Raw genomic sequence first — 15,421 nt, forward strand, 5'->3', positions numbered from 1 at the left:
CGCATCGCCCCGTGCTCTGCGGGGCGGCGCCGGGCTAGATGCGCACTTTCTGTGTCTTCGCACAGAATTAGAAGGGTGTCCTCAAAGGTTGAGATTTAACACACATCCATAATTTTTATTGTTTCCTCAAGGGCATTTTAAAATAAAAAATACACTCCCCCATCCCCCACCGAATACCTGGTGGTGAAGAAAACCACGACTTCCGTGGTAGTGTTCGGGCCACTGCCTTGGCTCACGCCGAGGAGCCAGCAGTGTTGTTGCTTATTATGAACACAGTCTCGAGTTCGCAGGCCACCTGGAGGAGTCCACAGACCGAGGATCGCTTCCCTCGGGTTTTATCCGAAGTGGAGTCTGCTTCTCCTTGTTTCATCTTTCCCAAGACCACGCCGTCAGAAGAAAATAGGCTTTTCCATGGCCCTGTTCCTAAGGCTTCTCAGAAATGCGGCCTCCCAGTTGTCATAGGCACAACTGCTTTATCTTGCTAACGGCGCATTTCAGTTATCCTAGTGATCAGAATACTTTTACATTTAATTCCCGGTGACTAGTATATAAAGTTAGGTTTTATTTGCTAAAGGATCGAAGAACGTTGTAAACCAAAATATAGTCGTCGTGATTCTTTTGGTTTGTGTGGTAAAATACACATGACACAAAATTTACCGTTCTAACCATTTTTAGGCATACGGTTCCCTGACACTGAGTACACTAACTGCCGCGCACCCAGCAGTGCCATCCATCTCCAGAATTTTTTCATTTTCCAAAACCAAAACGCTGCACTCCATTCCCTCTGCCTCCAGCCCTGGCAGCCACCATCCTATTTTCTTTTTTTATGAATTTGACAACCCTAGATATTTCATATGAGTGGAATCATACAGTGTTGGTCCTTTTGTGTCCAACTTTTTACATAACATCTTCCAGGTTCATCCATCTCATAGCATGTCAAAATTTTTCCTTTTTAAGGCTGAGTAATATTCTAAATTATGTGTATACCATATTTTGTTTATTCATCTGTTCATGGACATTTGGGTATTAATCATGATTATTAACTTTAAATATGATTCTTTAGGACTTCCCTTATATAGAAGCATTACCTCTATACCGTACTCAATAAATGTAGGCCTCAGATAATGGATTTTTCTCCTCTTCCTACTTTATTCCTCTAGTTTATCTATATAATGGAATAATAGTCTCACTATTTTAGAATCGTATGGCTAAACTAAATAATGTATTTAAAATATCTGGCACATAGCAATTAGTAAATGTTAGGTTTTGTGTTTCTTGCTTTCACTCAGAATTTAGCATTAGATACACTAGGTTAACCCTCTTTTGTGTATTGCATGTATCTCAAACAGTAAGCTTAGATAATGACCATCTCAATACCACTTGGGAATCATTAATTATCCATGATCAAATTTATTAAACTAATAAAGTGATTTGACAAATGTCCTAGCCAGAGGTAAACATTGAGGCCAAGTTTAAATGAGATATTTCAATTTTCAAAATTGTTTTAAGAAGGAACTAAATGACAGCTGCTTACAAAACTTCACTCTTGGCAGATTCCACTTCTACTCTAATCTGGTAGAAGGCATGAGTGTAAAGATTTGGGGGGACAGACGGATCCAGAAGTCCGTAGAGCAGGGCGAAGGGAAAATATGACATGAAATGAGATACAAACCTCTTCAATCTTTAGACTTTGAGCTTGGGGTAGTAGTGGAAAAATGAACAAGTATAATGCTGTGCTATCAACCCAAAACTCACTTCATTAAAATTAACCGTAAAGGTCTTTTTTAAAAAATGAAAGTCATACATTGACATAATAAAAAAATTAAAAAAGAACCAAAGGTATAAATTGAAAAATTAGTCTTCCTTCATTTCCAACTTCTAGGTCCATACTGCAGAGGTAATTATGATGAGCAGTTTGGGGGATATCCTTTTAGAAAAGTGTTATCCGTGCACTGGCTTACATATGAATGCATTTATTTATACTGACAAGTTCACTGCATCAGATGTTTCTCTCTTTTTCTACCTAATGAGATCTTGGCGTTATGTCCATATCGACAGGGCTCTACCTTATTCTTTTGAATAGTTGCATAGTTTTACCTTGTATGGATGACTGTTATTTAACCAGTTCCTTATTGGTAGATGTTTAGGTGGTTTGGTGTGGTAAGAAGCACACCAAAGGTCTGATAAATAGCCTTTGCCCTTGAGTGAGAATATCTGTAGAATAAACTGGCGGTGAAATCTGCTGGGTACAAATGAATGTGCATTCAGACATTGATAGATATTGCTAAATACTGCTACAAAACCAACACCCTACTAATTTAGACCCCCCCCCCCGCCCCCCTGCCGGACTGTATTGAGGGACCTGTCTGCCCACACCAAGGTCTGTTTGTGTTTTTAACCATCCTTTAAAATATGGCAGGTAAAAGATGGTACCTTTCTTTAATTGCATTCTGATTTAATTATGAATGAAGTCGAGTACATTTTTGTATGTCGGGCATTTTTAGTTTGTTAACTGTGGTGTGCTTGTCCATAAACCCTTGAAAATTGGGTCTGACTCATTTGAAGCCCTTGCAAATGTGGTCTTTTTGGCTAGTCCAAAGTTTTCGATTATTCCTTAGTAAATTGTTTTTATTCTCCTTTAAAAAATAAAATAGCTTCTGGGTTTTTTGATTTCCTTAGAAAGGACTTTCTCGTGCCAAGGCTATGAAAAAATTTTTACTTAAGACTTCTATTTTTTTGTGGTTTTCATGTTTCAATCTTGGTACATCTAGAGGGGTGTGACAGAATGTCACTTTTTCCCTCCCATATGGCTTGGGAGATATCTCAAATCATTTTTAATATAGTAAATTCCTATGTGTGGTCTTTGTGGTCTGTTTTTGAAGACAGTGCTGTATAATTAGGAAGTCTCAGATAAGTAATTCATGCCTGAAATATAAATAAGATCTCACCTTTGAGAGTTTATATTTTGAGATATTAAGAATTTATTGTCTTATGTAGTGTAGTTATATTATAGAGACATGTACACCAGAATATAATTATATACTAGTGTGCGGTAATGTAGTTCATTGTTAAAAAGAAAAACTCTTTAATTTTATTTCATTCCTTTGTTCTAACACAGTAAAACAGACAACTATTTAAGGAGGCATTAGGTTATATAATACATGTTTTAAAGACTTTGATCCAAAATGATTAAAACAGAATTTTGAGCTGAATGATTGATAAAGTGTGAGCTGCGTGGAAAACTTTGCTATCCAGAATAATTCTTTGAAAGGTTAAAATAGTCTTAGTGTATAATCTATTTTAAATGACTCATATAAAGGTTAAGTCACTTTTCTAATTTAAAAAGTACCTCCCACCACCTCCATCCCCCTATGAAAAAATAAGATAAAAAATATAAAAGCACATGAAAATGTAAATTTTATGATAGGTTTGTTTGTAAAATTCGTATTCGGAAATATAAAAGCCCATTAAAACACTGGAGACGTTTAGGAGGGTTTGTATTAAACTAAATAAGGCCAGTCGCTGGTGCCCTGAGCAGTACGGGGAATCTTGGGCATCTTTCAGTATTTCCCGTACCGTTCTGTCTTCACTGGCCCACACTTGGGCTGGGCAAACATGTGCTCTTGTCTTCACGTTCCTGTTTGGTAGCTGACAACTTTTAGGATAACTTATTAGAAATAGGGTTGAAGGGGTTTTTAGAGATAACTTAGTTTATTCTAAGATGCACAGAAGTTAAAAAAAAAAAAAAACCTTAATGCCTTAAACGATCACTTAAAATTATTTATTTAAAGATATCTGTATCCCCAAATTAATCTTCCCCTAATCTTGGAGTTAATTACTGCTGAAAATTCTACAGCTCTTTCCAGCGTTTTTCTAACTTCATACTAGTTTATCTAGCGTGCCGTGCATTTTTAGGTGTTTAACTTTGATTTATTTGTAGCTACATGAGAGATCTATTTGCCTTTGACCTTTCATCTTCCAAGGCTGATGCGTATGAAGCGAGGGGAGCAGTGCAGTTGGGAGAACATAGGCTCATGAGTTTGACAGACCTGGCTTGGAATTTTTCTGGTCCCCTTTACTGATCTTGGGCAAATTACTTCACCCCACTGTCTCCTTTTCCTTATCTGGGAACAGTAAAATGTACTTCTCATTTGGATGGGAAAGGTTAAATGGGGTTACAAGGCTTGTAAATTCTAAAGTTTCCCTTTACCTACTTGATAGGTTTCTTTGGGGACCGGAGGCCACTTCAGGCTCTCTCCCCAGGGAAATGCAGAGACGTGGACAAGCTTTCTCACCTGCTTTCTCCAGAGGGCCAGCCCAGCCCCCGATGGCAAGAACTGAGTGATTGCTGCCCTCAGCACATGTTGAAGGCATTCTAGCTCATTTAAGCAGATGGTAGTTGAAATAATTAGGAAGTGAATGTAGGCGTTGGTTTTTTGTTTTTTATTTAGACCAGTTTTAGTAAAAGAACAACCATTACAACATTTAAGCTCTTTTAACAAAACAAGCCAAAGAAATATGATTCTTTAGTTTCACTATTTGAAAGAGCATAAGTAAAAGTTTTAAACTTTAAAATTATTCATCTGTCTTTTTATTCGCAGAGTAGAAGGGACAGAAACTTCTTTTTATTTATTTATTTATTTTTTGGCTTTTAATTCCCATGCAGTCTCAGTTTCAAATGTATTGATCCAAAAAGCTGTTACAAGTAGTAGATGAATACAGAAATGTCTATAATAGTTATTCTTTGCTTCTACAGTTAATTGTTGGTAAACTGGTGACTCCCCATTTTGAAGGCATCTTGTCTTCAGTGAAGGAGTCTTCTTAGGTCCAAGTATTGAGACAGTGGAGGGAAGATGGAGAAATGAATCCTTTTATGGGGCTGGGGAGCGGGTGGTATTACTGGGGCCTGGGGTTCTCGTAAACGCCCATGGGGCCAGATGGCATGCTCTCTCTAGTGTCTTTCGAGCTACAAGAGCTAACATGTGCTGCATGTGACTATAGACTGATCGACAAGATGAAAATGCGATAGCTTTTGTTTTATGATTTTGTTCAGGGAAAGGTTCAAATAGAAATTCATCTCGGAACTACTTATTGTTTCATTTTTGCTTGAGATTGGATTTTAAATAAACGTTTTCTCCTCTTGTTTTTCCTAATGATAGGTACCACATTAGAGAATTCCGTTCATCTTGGTATTTTAAAAAGCGACAAACTTATGAAGGTTATTCATGGTCCCTAACTCAAAGGTAACGACTGGCATGCTGCGAAAGCCCAGGGGCCTTCCCCTCCAGCCCCATGCACCCAGTTTCTCTCCTTTAGTATATTTCTTATACAACACCCCCTCCCACAAACACCCAATCGTGGCATACAGTGCATATTATAAGGTAGTCTTCTTTTTCCCTTTTCAGCCTATCCTTACAGATCAGTAATTATGCAACCACCTTATTCTTTCTTAACAGATGCTGTAGTAATCCATTGTGTGGATATACCACAATTTTTCCATTTTGTTGTTGATTGACATTTAGGGTATTTATCAGTACAGAAAAATGGATAAGAAATGAATTTGCTGGTCAAACCATCTGTGGCATGATGATTTTTTCCTAACATATTATTATGAAAAATTTCAGACATACAATGAAGCTGAAAGAAGCGATACCGAACATCCATATAGCCACTGCCTGGATTCTACTGTTAACAGTGTATCACACTGGCCTTTTCACTCCTCTCGCCACCTCTCCGTCCCTTCCCCCTGAAGCCATGGCAATAAGTATGCACGTGCTGACTTTTAACAAACGCATGAAGCTCTCTGTAACCAAACCCTCATCAAGATATAGAGCATTCCTGTCACCCCAGAGTGTTCCCTCGTGCCCCTTCCCAGACAGTCCCTGCCCTGAATTGTACTCTTTAGTGGTTAAACTAATTTATCCCGCAAGCAGGAATGATGAAGAGGACCCCACACCTTCTCCCACACAGTGCGGTCAGAGTTTTTGATGTGAAAAATGGTATTTGCCAGTTTTAAGTTGTATTTCTCTTATCGTTAGTTCAGCATATGTTCACAAGCCACTCGTATTTCCTTTCTGTGAATTCTTCCTTCATATCATTGGTCCATTTTTGTTGGGTTGTAGCTTTTAGCACTCTTTAAATCATTAAATTCCAGGAGCAATAAAAATTCACTGTAGTGACACTAGAAAACATAGTGAAGCAAAAAGAAGCACCACCCATAATTATACTATTTAAAAATAACCATTATTAGTATCTAGATGTATTTCCTTCCAACACTTTGTGTGAGTGTGTATATACCTACATACTTACACACTTCCACATATGTGTGTGTATAAAACATATGATGCGTTATGCGTACTGTTCGTAATTTGTTTTTATACATAGTATTTTGGGAGAATCTCTCCCTATTATTAAATAGACTTTTGTAAGATGGCCAGGCCAGGACACGGTGTTTGTCTAGCAAAGAGCAGTCACGAAGCACTATATGGTTATGGTTACAAATGTGGACTCAGGGACTAGACTGCCAGGGTTCAGATCTTTGCCCTGTTATTTACTAACCATGACCATAGGCAAGATACTTAACTTACCATGCCATAGTTTGCCCATCTGTAAAATGGAGGCAATAATAATGCCTATCTTGTGACATCGTGAGGATGAAATTAGTTAATACAGGAAAGTACTTACAGTAATGCCTGGGTGTACTATTTGCTGTAAAAGGTGTTAGCTGCTGCTGCTAGCATTTATACAAGAGATTGTATCCAAGAAAACTCTTCCAGAATGGGTATCAGAGGGCAGAGTAGAGATAGAATTATATCCATATGATATAGAATTCTCTGCTTAAGGAGACGAGGGCTGAGAAATCATTTACAATTTAAATAAGCTTGCTGGCCTAAGAATTTGATTCATATCAGATAGCCCAATGCGGAGCCTCAAGTAGGTTCTTGAACAAATAATCCTTACAGTAGAAAAATTAGGGCCTACTATTTCAAGAGTATTTGTAGATGGGGTCTTGAATCAAGCCCAGCTGGAACTGGGCTTATTCATAAACAAAAAGATTTTGTAGAGCTGGAGTAAGTCTTTCATTAGCAAATGTGAAAAATACATCAAAATTAGTTGCATGTGAGAGAAGGGAAACATAATGTCTTGCTTGTCTAATGATAAAATAATAAGTGGCATTTTTCTCTAACTTGCGTAATAACACTTAGGTACTTTCCATGGCTTGTGGTCAGCTGCCGTTTTGGTTCTTCGTGTCCTCCATCAACTGGCTGGCATTTGAGTAAATTTCATGCATAAACTATTGCTGTCTAGGAGGATGTGCATACCAAATAAGTGGCAGTATATGTGACAGGAGTTTAGTAGTGAAAGGGGTGTCTGGAAAGACAAAATAAAAAATATTAACTAAAAATGGAGAATGATGAAATAAAATTAGGACGGCATGAACTGTGATGGTCGCGCACGGTACGGATTAGCTTAATATATTTATGCTCAGTACCACCAGCTATTATTTGAAGTTGGGTGAACATTTTGGCTTTTCTAGAGTCTTTAAACTGTCTTTTCTGTCTGTGGTAATTGTTTGGACCTGTATGCCTTTACTCTAAAAGCCAGAGTAACTTTTAATTAACTCTCCTACGGCATTTTGAAATAAATATATTGTGCCTTTTCTCTCAAATTGAGAGAATAAGGAACAGTAATAAGAAAATATTTGCGAACTACATATATGATAAGGGACTTGTATGTAGTATATATAAAGAACTCTTAGAACTCAATCATAAAATAACAGATCACTCAATTAAAAAAAGAGACAAAGGATCTGAATAGACATTCCTCCAGAGGAGTTATATAATGGCCAATAAGCATGTGAAAAGATTCTCAACATTATTAGGCATTAGACGAGATACCTTCACGCCGGCTAGGATGGCTGTAATCAAAAGGGCAGCGTCGATGTGGAGAAATCGGAATCCCCATACACTGCTGGTGGGAATGCAGAATGGTGTACCCACTTGAAAACCAGTGTGGCAGGCATATCCTCAAAAGGTTAAAATACAGAGTGACCGTATGACCCAGTGGTTCCACTCTTAGGTTTGTACCCTGGAGAAATGTAAACATATGTCCACACAAAGACTTATTGTACATTAATGTTCATAACAGAATTATTCATGATAGCTAAAAGTTGGAATTAATCCACCTGTGCATAACTGAGGAATGGATAAATAAAATGCACTCTACGCGTACAGCAGAGTAGTATTTAGCAATGAAAATAAATGGAATATGTGATACATGCTACAGCTACAAGGTTTCGTGGGTGAACCTCGAAGTCATGCTGTGTGAAAAGCCAGACACAAAAGGCCACATATAGCATGATTCCTCTTATATGAAATGTCCAGAATAGCCACGTCTACAGAGACAAAGTACACTAGTTGCCTAGGGCTGGGGATAATGGGAGAATTAGGGGTTTATAGCTAGAGAGTACTGAGTTTGTTCTAAAGTTGATTCTGGTGCTGGTTGCACAACTCTGTGAATACACTAAAAACTAGTGAATTGTACATTTCAAAATGGTGAATTGTATCTGAATTACATCTCAATAAAGGTGTTATAAAAATTACTAACAGAACTGAAAAACTACAAATTAACCAGCTCATTACTCTCGTAGCTTTTTTCGTAAAATTAACTCTGGGAGAGGCCTCAGGTTTTCCTCGGTGAAAATTATTTATGCGTTCCATCTTCCAAAAAAATTGCTTGCTCATTATATTTTGATAGGGCTTGACACCACACTTTCTGGTACTGTGTGGATTTTATTATCATCACATTTCTGAGAAATCCTGTTATGTGTTAGAGATAAACTTCATTTTAATTATCTTTTAACAGACTTTCATCAATATTTAAAGCCATCATTGTGGTTTTGTAGCCCTATTCTTAATACTAATGGTTTTCAGGGAATAGGTTTGAAATTTATTTTTTAAAAATTGGCGAAGATGTGATTAATAGTACTCATTTTTTTTTCTCTATTGCTTTTTTAAAAAGGGGCTCTGTTAACATTGTCTATGTGCCCAACTAGTAGATGGCAGTTTAATATTTGATATAAAGTGGAGGTGGAACTAGTAGTCATGCATAATGTCACGTTAGAATAATCATTTTGCATATAGTTTGCTATTAATACTTCTGTAGTGTGTTATTTGGGTGTATTAATAGCTTTAAGAAGTTTCTGCACTAATCAAATTTAACAAAGAACATTTCCTAAAACTTCATCATTAATTTTTAAACAAACTTAATATCTGTGGATTATACTTAAGGAATACCGCTCAATGGACTATATTACATATGAGAGTGAATTTTAAAATTTTTTGGGAGAATTTTAAGAGTCCTTCAGTATTACTCTGTAAGTTCCTAAAATCTGAATTAGGCTTAGAGTGTGACATCAAACTGTAACCCCGAAAATGGACAACCCATTTCCCCTTAATGCATTACTTTGAAAAAAAAAGAAAAGTATTACATGTACATTATTTTGATTTTTAAAGTATCATGAAAAGCAACACATCGCTAATCTCTTTCCCCAGAGGAAAATAATTGTTTTGGTTCTTGATAACTTTTGAATAGTATATAGATTAACAGCTTTTAAAATAAACCTTATCAAAGTAAAACATACATTCAGAAGGTATCCAAAGCATAGATATTTAGGGTTTAATGGACTTTCACAAAGTGGGCATCTGTGCTGCCCCATCTAGATTAAGACAGAATATTTCTAAGCACGCCAGAAGGCCCTTACCCTCAGCAGTAACCACCATCCTGATTTCCAGCACTAGGGATTAGCTTTGCCTATTTTCAAACTTTATGTATAAATGGTTTCCTAAAGTCTGTGTTCTTCTGGCACCTTCCTTACATTCTATCCGTGAGACTCATCTGTGTTGCTGTATCCAGTAGTAGTTCATTCTCATTTCTGGATGGTATGGACATATTACAATGTATCCGCTCTTCTCTTGATAGAAATTTGAGTAGATTTCATTTTGGGGCAATTACTAATACCCTGCTCTAGACATTCTTGTCCTTCGACTGCACATATGTACACACTTGGGTAAAATCCCAGGGCTAGAATTAACTAGGTTGGAAGGCATCCATATTGCCAAAGAGGTTTTCAGAGTAGCTGTACCAACTCGTTCTTTCAAAAGCACAGTACTTGATTTATCAACCTTAGACTAAAAGGTAAGGATTTAATTCCCTTAACCTGTTCATCTCCTGCTTTGATACTTTAAATTATTTTTAGTTCTTCAATTGGATATTGTAATTTGAAATCTTTGTTCTCTCATCAACTTTGGAAAGTAGCTTTTGTCCACTAGGTTTAAAAGAAAAATATCAGACACCTCCCCCCTCAACTGTATTATTCAAAACAGGAAGAAACCCTTTTTCATACAGAGAAGAAATGTACAAAACTTTGTGCCACATCATATGATCAAACAGTGTTAACAAGGAGGGGAAAACAAATGGGTTAACAACATGGAAGAGAGAATAAGGTAAAATTACTGATTTGAGGATAAAATACTAGAATAAAGCCATGTGTCCCATCCCTACCATTTGTACTAGTTAGGGTAGGATAGCTGCTTAAAACATTAGTCTCAAAATTTCTGTGGCTTAACATGAGAGAAATTTATTTTCTTGCTCCTCTATTAGTGGTTTTGTTGTGGCCAATGTGTGGCTTTTTGTGTCTGGCTTCTTTCACACAGCATACCGATTTCGAGGTTCATCCATGAAACTTTGTAGTTTAATAATAATAGTGGCAGGTGTGTTCTTTGTAAGAGCGTGACCGTCCTTGTATGTCTGTGGGATTTAGGGATCCAGGCTGCTTTCATCTCAGGGTCTTAGAGACTTCTGCATTCAGCCAGAATGGGGGAAGAGGTGGTGGAGAGAGAATGTGTACTTCTAAGGGTAAAAGTCTTGTTGCAGGAGGGACAGTAACCACCTGGGCTCACGTTCTGCTGGTGGGAACTTCACATGGGACTCCTACTAGATGTAAGTGGCTGGGAGATGGAGTCCCTGGCTGAGCACTTGTCTGGCCGTGCCAGCTCCACGGGACATTGAGAGAGCACGGACGTTTGCTGGATAGCTGGTGAACCATCTTATTACACCATCCCCTTGAAGACAAGACCAGAATGATTTTTTTTAATTGAGGTAAAAATCGATATATAACATTTTGTAAGTTTCAGGTGTACAAATTATATAAGTCAACATCAGTTTACACCACAAAGTGATCACCACCATCCAGAGCAGAACAATTAATGTTCATTACCTTGGGATAATTTCACATCTGTTAAGATGCTAATTACTGGTGAGTTTTTATAGAGAAATAAGTTTAGATTTACAAATAAATGGCATTTCTTGCTTCCTTTGGTACCAGTTAATTGTGTGATTTGTTTTAACTTGAATTTTCTTATACTTTACAGTTAGGTACCACTCAGAGAAACTTAGGAACTACAAACCACTAAGAAAAAACTGTCAATGTGTGGTGTGCCATTGGTTGTAGATATCGATTACATTTGATTTAAACCCCTTTTCCATCTTTTTTCTCTTCCCTTTCCTCTAGTGTGTGATTGGCACAATGGAAGAAGCTGGAATGTGTGGGCTTGGGGTGAAAGCAGATGTGTTACATAATTCTCAATCGAATGACATTCTTCAACATCAAGACTCGCATTGTGGTGGCACAAGTATCAAGCATTCACTGGAAGAGGATGAAGGCAGTGACTTTATAACAAAAAGCAGGAGTTTGGTGAATCCAGCGTACTGCACACAAGAGTCAAGAGAGGAAATTCCTGGGCGCGAAGCTCGAACAGACCCCCCTGGCAGTCAGCAGGATCCCGAGTGCGGCAGGAACAAAGACAAAACCCTAGGTAACAGTCTGCGCGGTGGTTGCACATTTGCACGCTGTCATTTACTTACACTCTTGCGCCGGTGGTTATGAACGCGGCCAGCGTTGAGGTCGGTGTTGTTTAGCTACTACATCTGTTCTCTTTAGTGGCTCAGTCGGCCTGTCGGCTGCAGGCACGTGCAGGAGGCGAAGATAGCAGAGTACAAAGTTCTCTCTAAATAATCAACAATTGGCTTCCGTGAAAAAATTTCGGACCGACTTGGCAGAAGTAAACTGGACGTGCCTTATTTGTATCTTTAATATAATCCGACCAACATTTACTGTGAAAACTATATTTGATCTCTTTATTTAAAAACTAGTCAGAAAACTTGAGAGACAACATAGTGTCATCTCTAGGTCAGAAAGTGGGTTAAGACTGGCTTTCCAGGGTCTTTTTTATTTCTCCTGTTGTGTTTGAGATTTTGGACTAAGAATGTGACATGTCGACTCTCATTATGACATCTCAGTCCCCTTTTATTGTAGCCTTACTGGTTGCCCCCAAGGCTTTATACTTATTATGCCTAAGATTAACAGTGCTTGATTTGAATGGTTTCTATATGCTACCTTGGGAAACTTAAAAATATATAGAAATACAAAAAATAATTGTAATTTCTTACAAACAAGACAAATTTCTTCAAAGTCAGCAGCCCCAGTTATATGTGTAAAAACAGATGGAGTTTTACAAAGTTACACATAACATTATCATGCGACCCAGCCATTCTACCTCTAGGTATGTGCCCAAGAAGATTCACGACACGTCTCCATGCAAAACCATATACACCAGTGTTCATGGCAGCATTATTCTCACAGCCAGAAAGTCGAAACGAGTTATCCATCAACTGATGAATGAATAAGAAAACATAGTATATTCGTACAGTGGAATGTGATTCAGCTATTCACAAAAAGGAATGTAGTACTGATACAGCTAATGTGAATGAACCTCAAAAAAATTAGGCTAAGCGAAAGAGACCAGACACAAAAGGCCATGTATTATACGATTCCATTTTATGTGGAACGTTTGGAATTGGCAGATCCATGGAGACATAGTTAGAATAGCGGTTGCCTGGAGGAAGGAGCAGTGGGGAGTGACTGCTGTTGGGCATGGGGTATGTTTTTGGGGTGATGAAAATGTTCTAAAGTTCAACAGTGGTGATGTGGTTGCCCAACTTCGTGGATAGACTCAATTGTATACTTTAAAAAGGTGAATTAAAAAAAAAATTGATTAGCATTGGCTTTATTTCATTCACAGTAAAATGTTGATAGTAGAACATGTAAGTTCAACTTTGGTATCACAAACATAATTTTTCTCCTTATTAGAAGAACATGTAAGTTCAACTTTGGTATCACAAACATAATTTTTCTCCTTATTAGAGTTTACCGATGAAGGACAGGGATTCCCACCCCTCTCCATGCATTCGTTCTGTACAAGGCGGTAATCAGACTTGTACACAGTCCTCAAAACATTCCTTCTGTCATTGATGGGAAAGGAACAGCTCAGTAGGTGAGACTCATTACCAGTGAAAGGGTGAATTTTATGGTATGTGAATTGTATATCAAAAAAACCCCAGTGAGTGTGAGTTTAAAAATCATAAAAATTTTAAGTTGCATTACATTTATTTCCAATTATAGTCAGTAATCATGTTCAGTCATCTCTTAAAATTCTTATTGGCCTTAGGCTGAATGAGAAAAGGTTTTGTTACTAAAATTTTATGTAGATAGAAAAATATTCTATTTTGAAGTCAGCCTTTTTTCCTCATAGCAGTTTGTATATCATATACCAAAGTCATTTTAATATATTTGAAAATGAAATAGCCTACATGTGAGTGGACATTCTAAAAAATAAAAATGATACCTACCACCCAGCTTAAGGAATAAAACATTACTACCTAGGAAGACCAGGTTCTATAGGCGTAAAAAATAAAAAATAAGGGATTGTAAATTGACAAGGTCCTTGCAATCTGAGGTCAACCAAGGGTTGCCTCGCCTTAAAAAAAAAGAAAAAGTCTAGAGAAAATAAAAAATAATTAAAAAAAAATAATTAAGCGCGACCACTTATTTTGAAACACCGCTTATCCCCTCCTCTCGCAGCCACTTGCTTTCTCCCTGCCAACGTCTTCAAATATTGTTTTTAAGCTCTTTTCCCTGAGGGAAGAGCGATCCTGATATCTTTTTTATTTACACCGAACTCGGTTAACACATAGAGTACACTGACTAAATCATCAGAAATTATTTAAGTTGCTCCTAGGAAAAGATAATGGGTCACACGTGATCTTGTGCATCTTATGCAGAGTACCCACCGAAATTCCCTTTGAACTTGCTTCTTTGTTGGTATTTGGTTCACAGGAAGCTTTTAAAAATGTTCCGCCCTTTGTAACTTGCCCTTTGTCTTAACTTGGACATCAGTGCTTAAGCAAGAGTTCTTACAAATAGCTAGCAGTCTTAGTGAGTAAAGAAATTTGGGGTGGAGGTGGGGTGGGAGGGGTGCCTGCTAATCCCGAATTTAAAAATGGCTCTCTTACTTACGCGGTAAACCACTTATTTCTAGTTATAGGCATAAATCATTTTACTCTGGATTTCAGAACATAGGAAGTCTTATGTAGAATTTCCAGGTTAGATCGATCTCATTCTTCTTCCAGGACTTATTTCTTATCTTGTTCATCATCAGGAAAAGAAGTTTTATTATTGATGCAAGCGCTAAACACCCTTTCAACTCCAGAAGAGAAGCTGGCAGCTCTCTGTAAGAAATATGCCGATCTCGTGAGTATTAAATCAAGGGACTGAGTGAGATCCATATGAAATATAGCAAAATGTGTATGTGCTTGATAAGCATTTTAAGGTATGATTTTGGTGTAGCTTTAAATGTAAAATTATATTTTATTAGAAAATTGAAGAAGAGAATCCAGTTTCTTTGCTTTTTTGTTGCTTGTATGACATTTTATAAGGTGATACAGAGAGAACAGTATAATGCTAAGCTGTGGCATAGATTTTGTAAAACTCAGTCTCGGAGTAATTCTAAGTCAGTGTTTTCATTCACGTATTACGATGCTTTAAGTCATTTGGGGTGTAGTGGTTCCCATATATTTCTCCAAGGGAATTCAAGAGCTAAAGGCTGTAGCCTTTGTGATTGAAATTGTGAGTTAGGTGAAATAGCCTACTAAAACAATACCAAGACTCAGGAAATTTTTATTTAGTATCTGCTATGTGCCAGACGTTACTTTTTCCATCTTGCACACAAATTGACCTCATTTTTTTTGGCTTGTTATTTCAAGTAGTATTAATTCTCTCTTTAAAATTAAGAAAGCTGTCTCAACATAGAAACTGCCATTTAAGCCAAAGAATGGGAAAGTCGTAGAACCCTTGAATTTAGAGCCATGGGAAACTTTTAGAATTTTAATATAAATGTTCAAATTAGTGTCTTGTGATGCTTATTATGTGAATTATCATTGACAATGTATATGCATTTTCATCTCTTGTTAAAGCATGTCATAAACACTACTTTTTGCCAGTGACCAGCTCTAAAAATGGATT

General features: G+C 37.3%; 1 protein-coding gene across 1 annotated transcript in view; it reads left to right on the forward strand.

Moving 5' to 3' along the window:
* Nucleotides 1–15,421, forward strand: part of TXLNG (taxilin gamma) — a 44,299-nt gene that overhangs the window by 9,286 nt on the left and 19,592 nt on the right. The window contains exons 2-3 of the mRNA XM_016133333.2: nucleotides 11,573–11,876; nucleotides 14,559–14,650. Coding sequence (XP_015988819.1) covers nucleotides 11,573–11,876; nucleotides 14,559–14,650 — 396 coding nt within the window. The remainder of the gene's footprint in view (nucleotides 1–11,572; nucleotides 11,877–14,558; nucleotides 14,651–15,421) is intronic.

This window comes from Rousettus aegyptiacus, unplaced genomic scaffold (assembly GCF_014176215.1).
Source record: "Rousettus aegyptiacus isolate mRouAeg1 unplaced genomic scaffold, mRouAeg1.p scaffold_m13_p_9, whole genome shotgun sequence".
Lineage (NCBI taxonomy): Eukaryota > Metazoa > Chordata > Mammalia > Chiroptera > Pteropodidae > Rousettus > Rousettus aegyptiacus.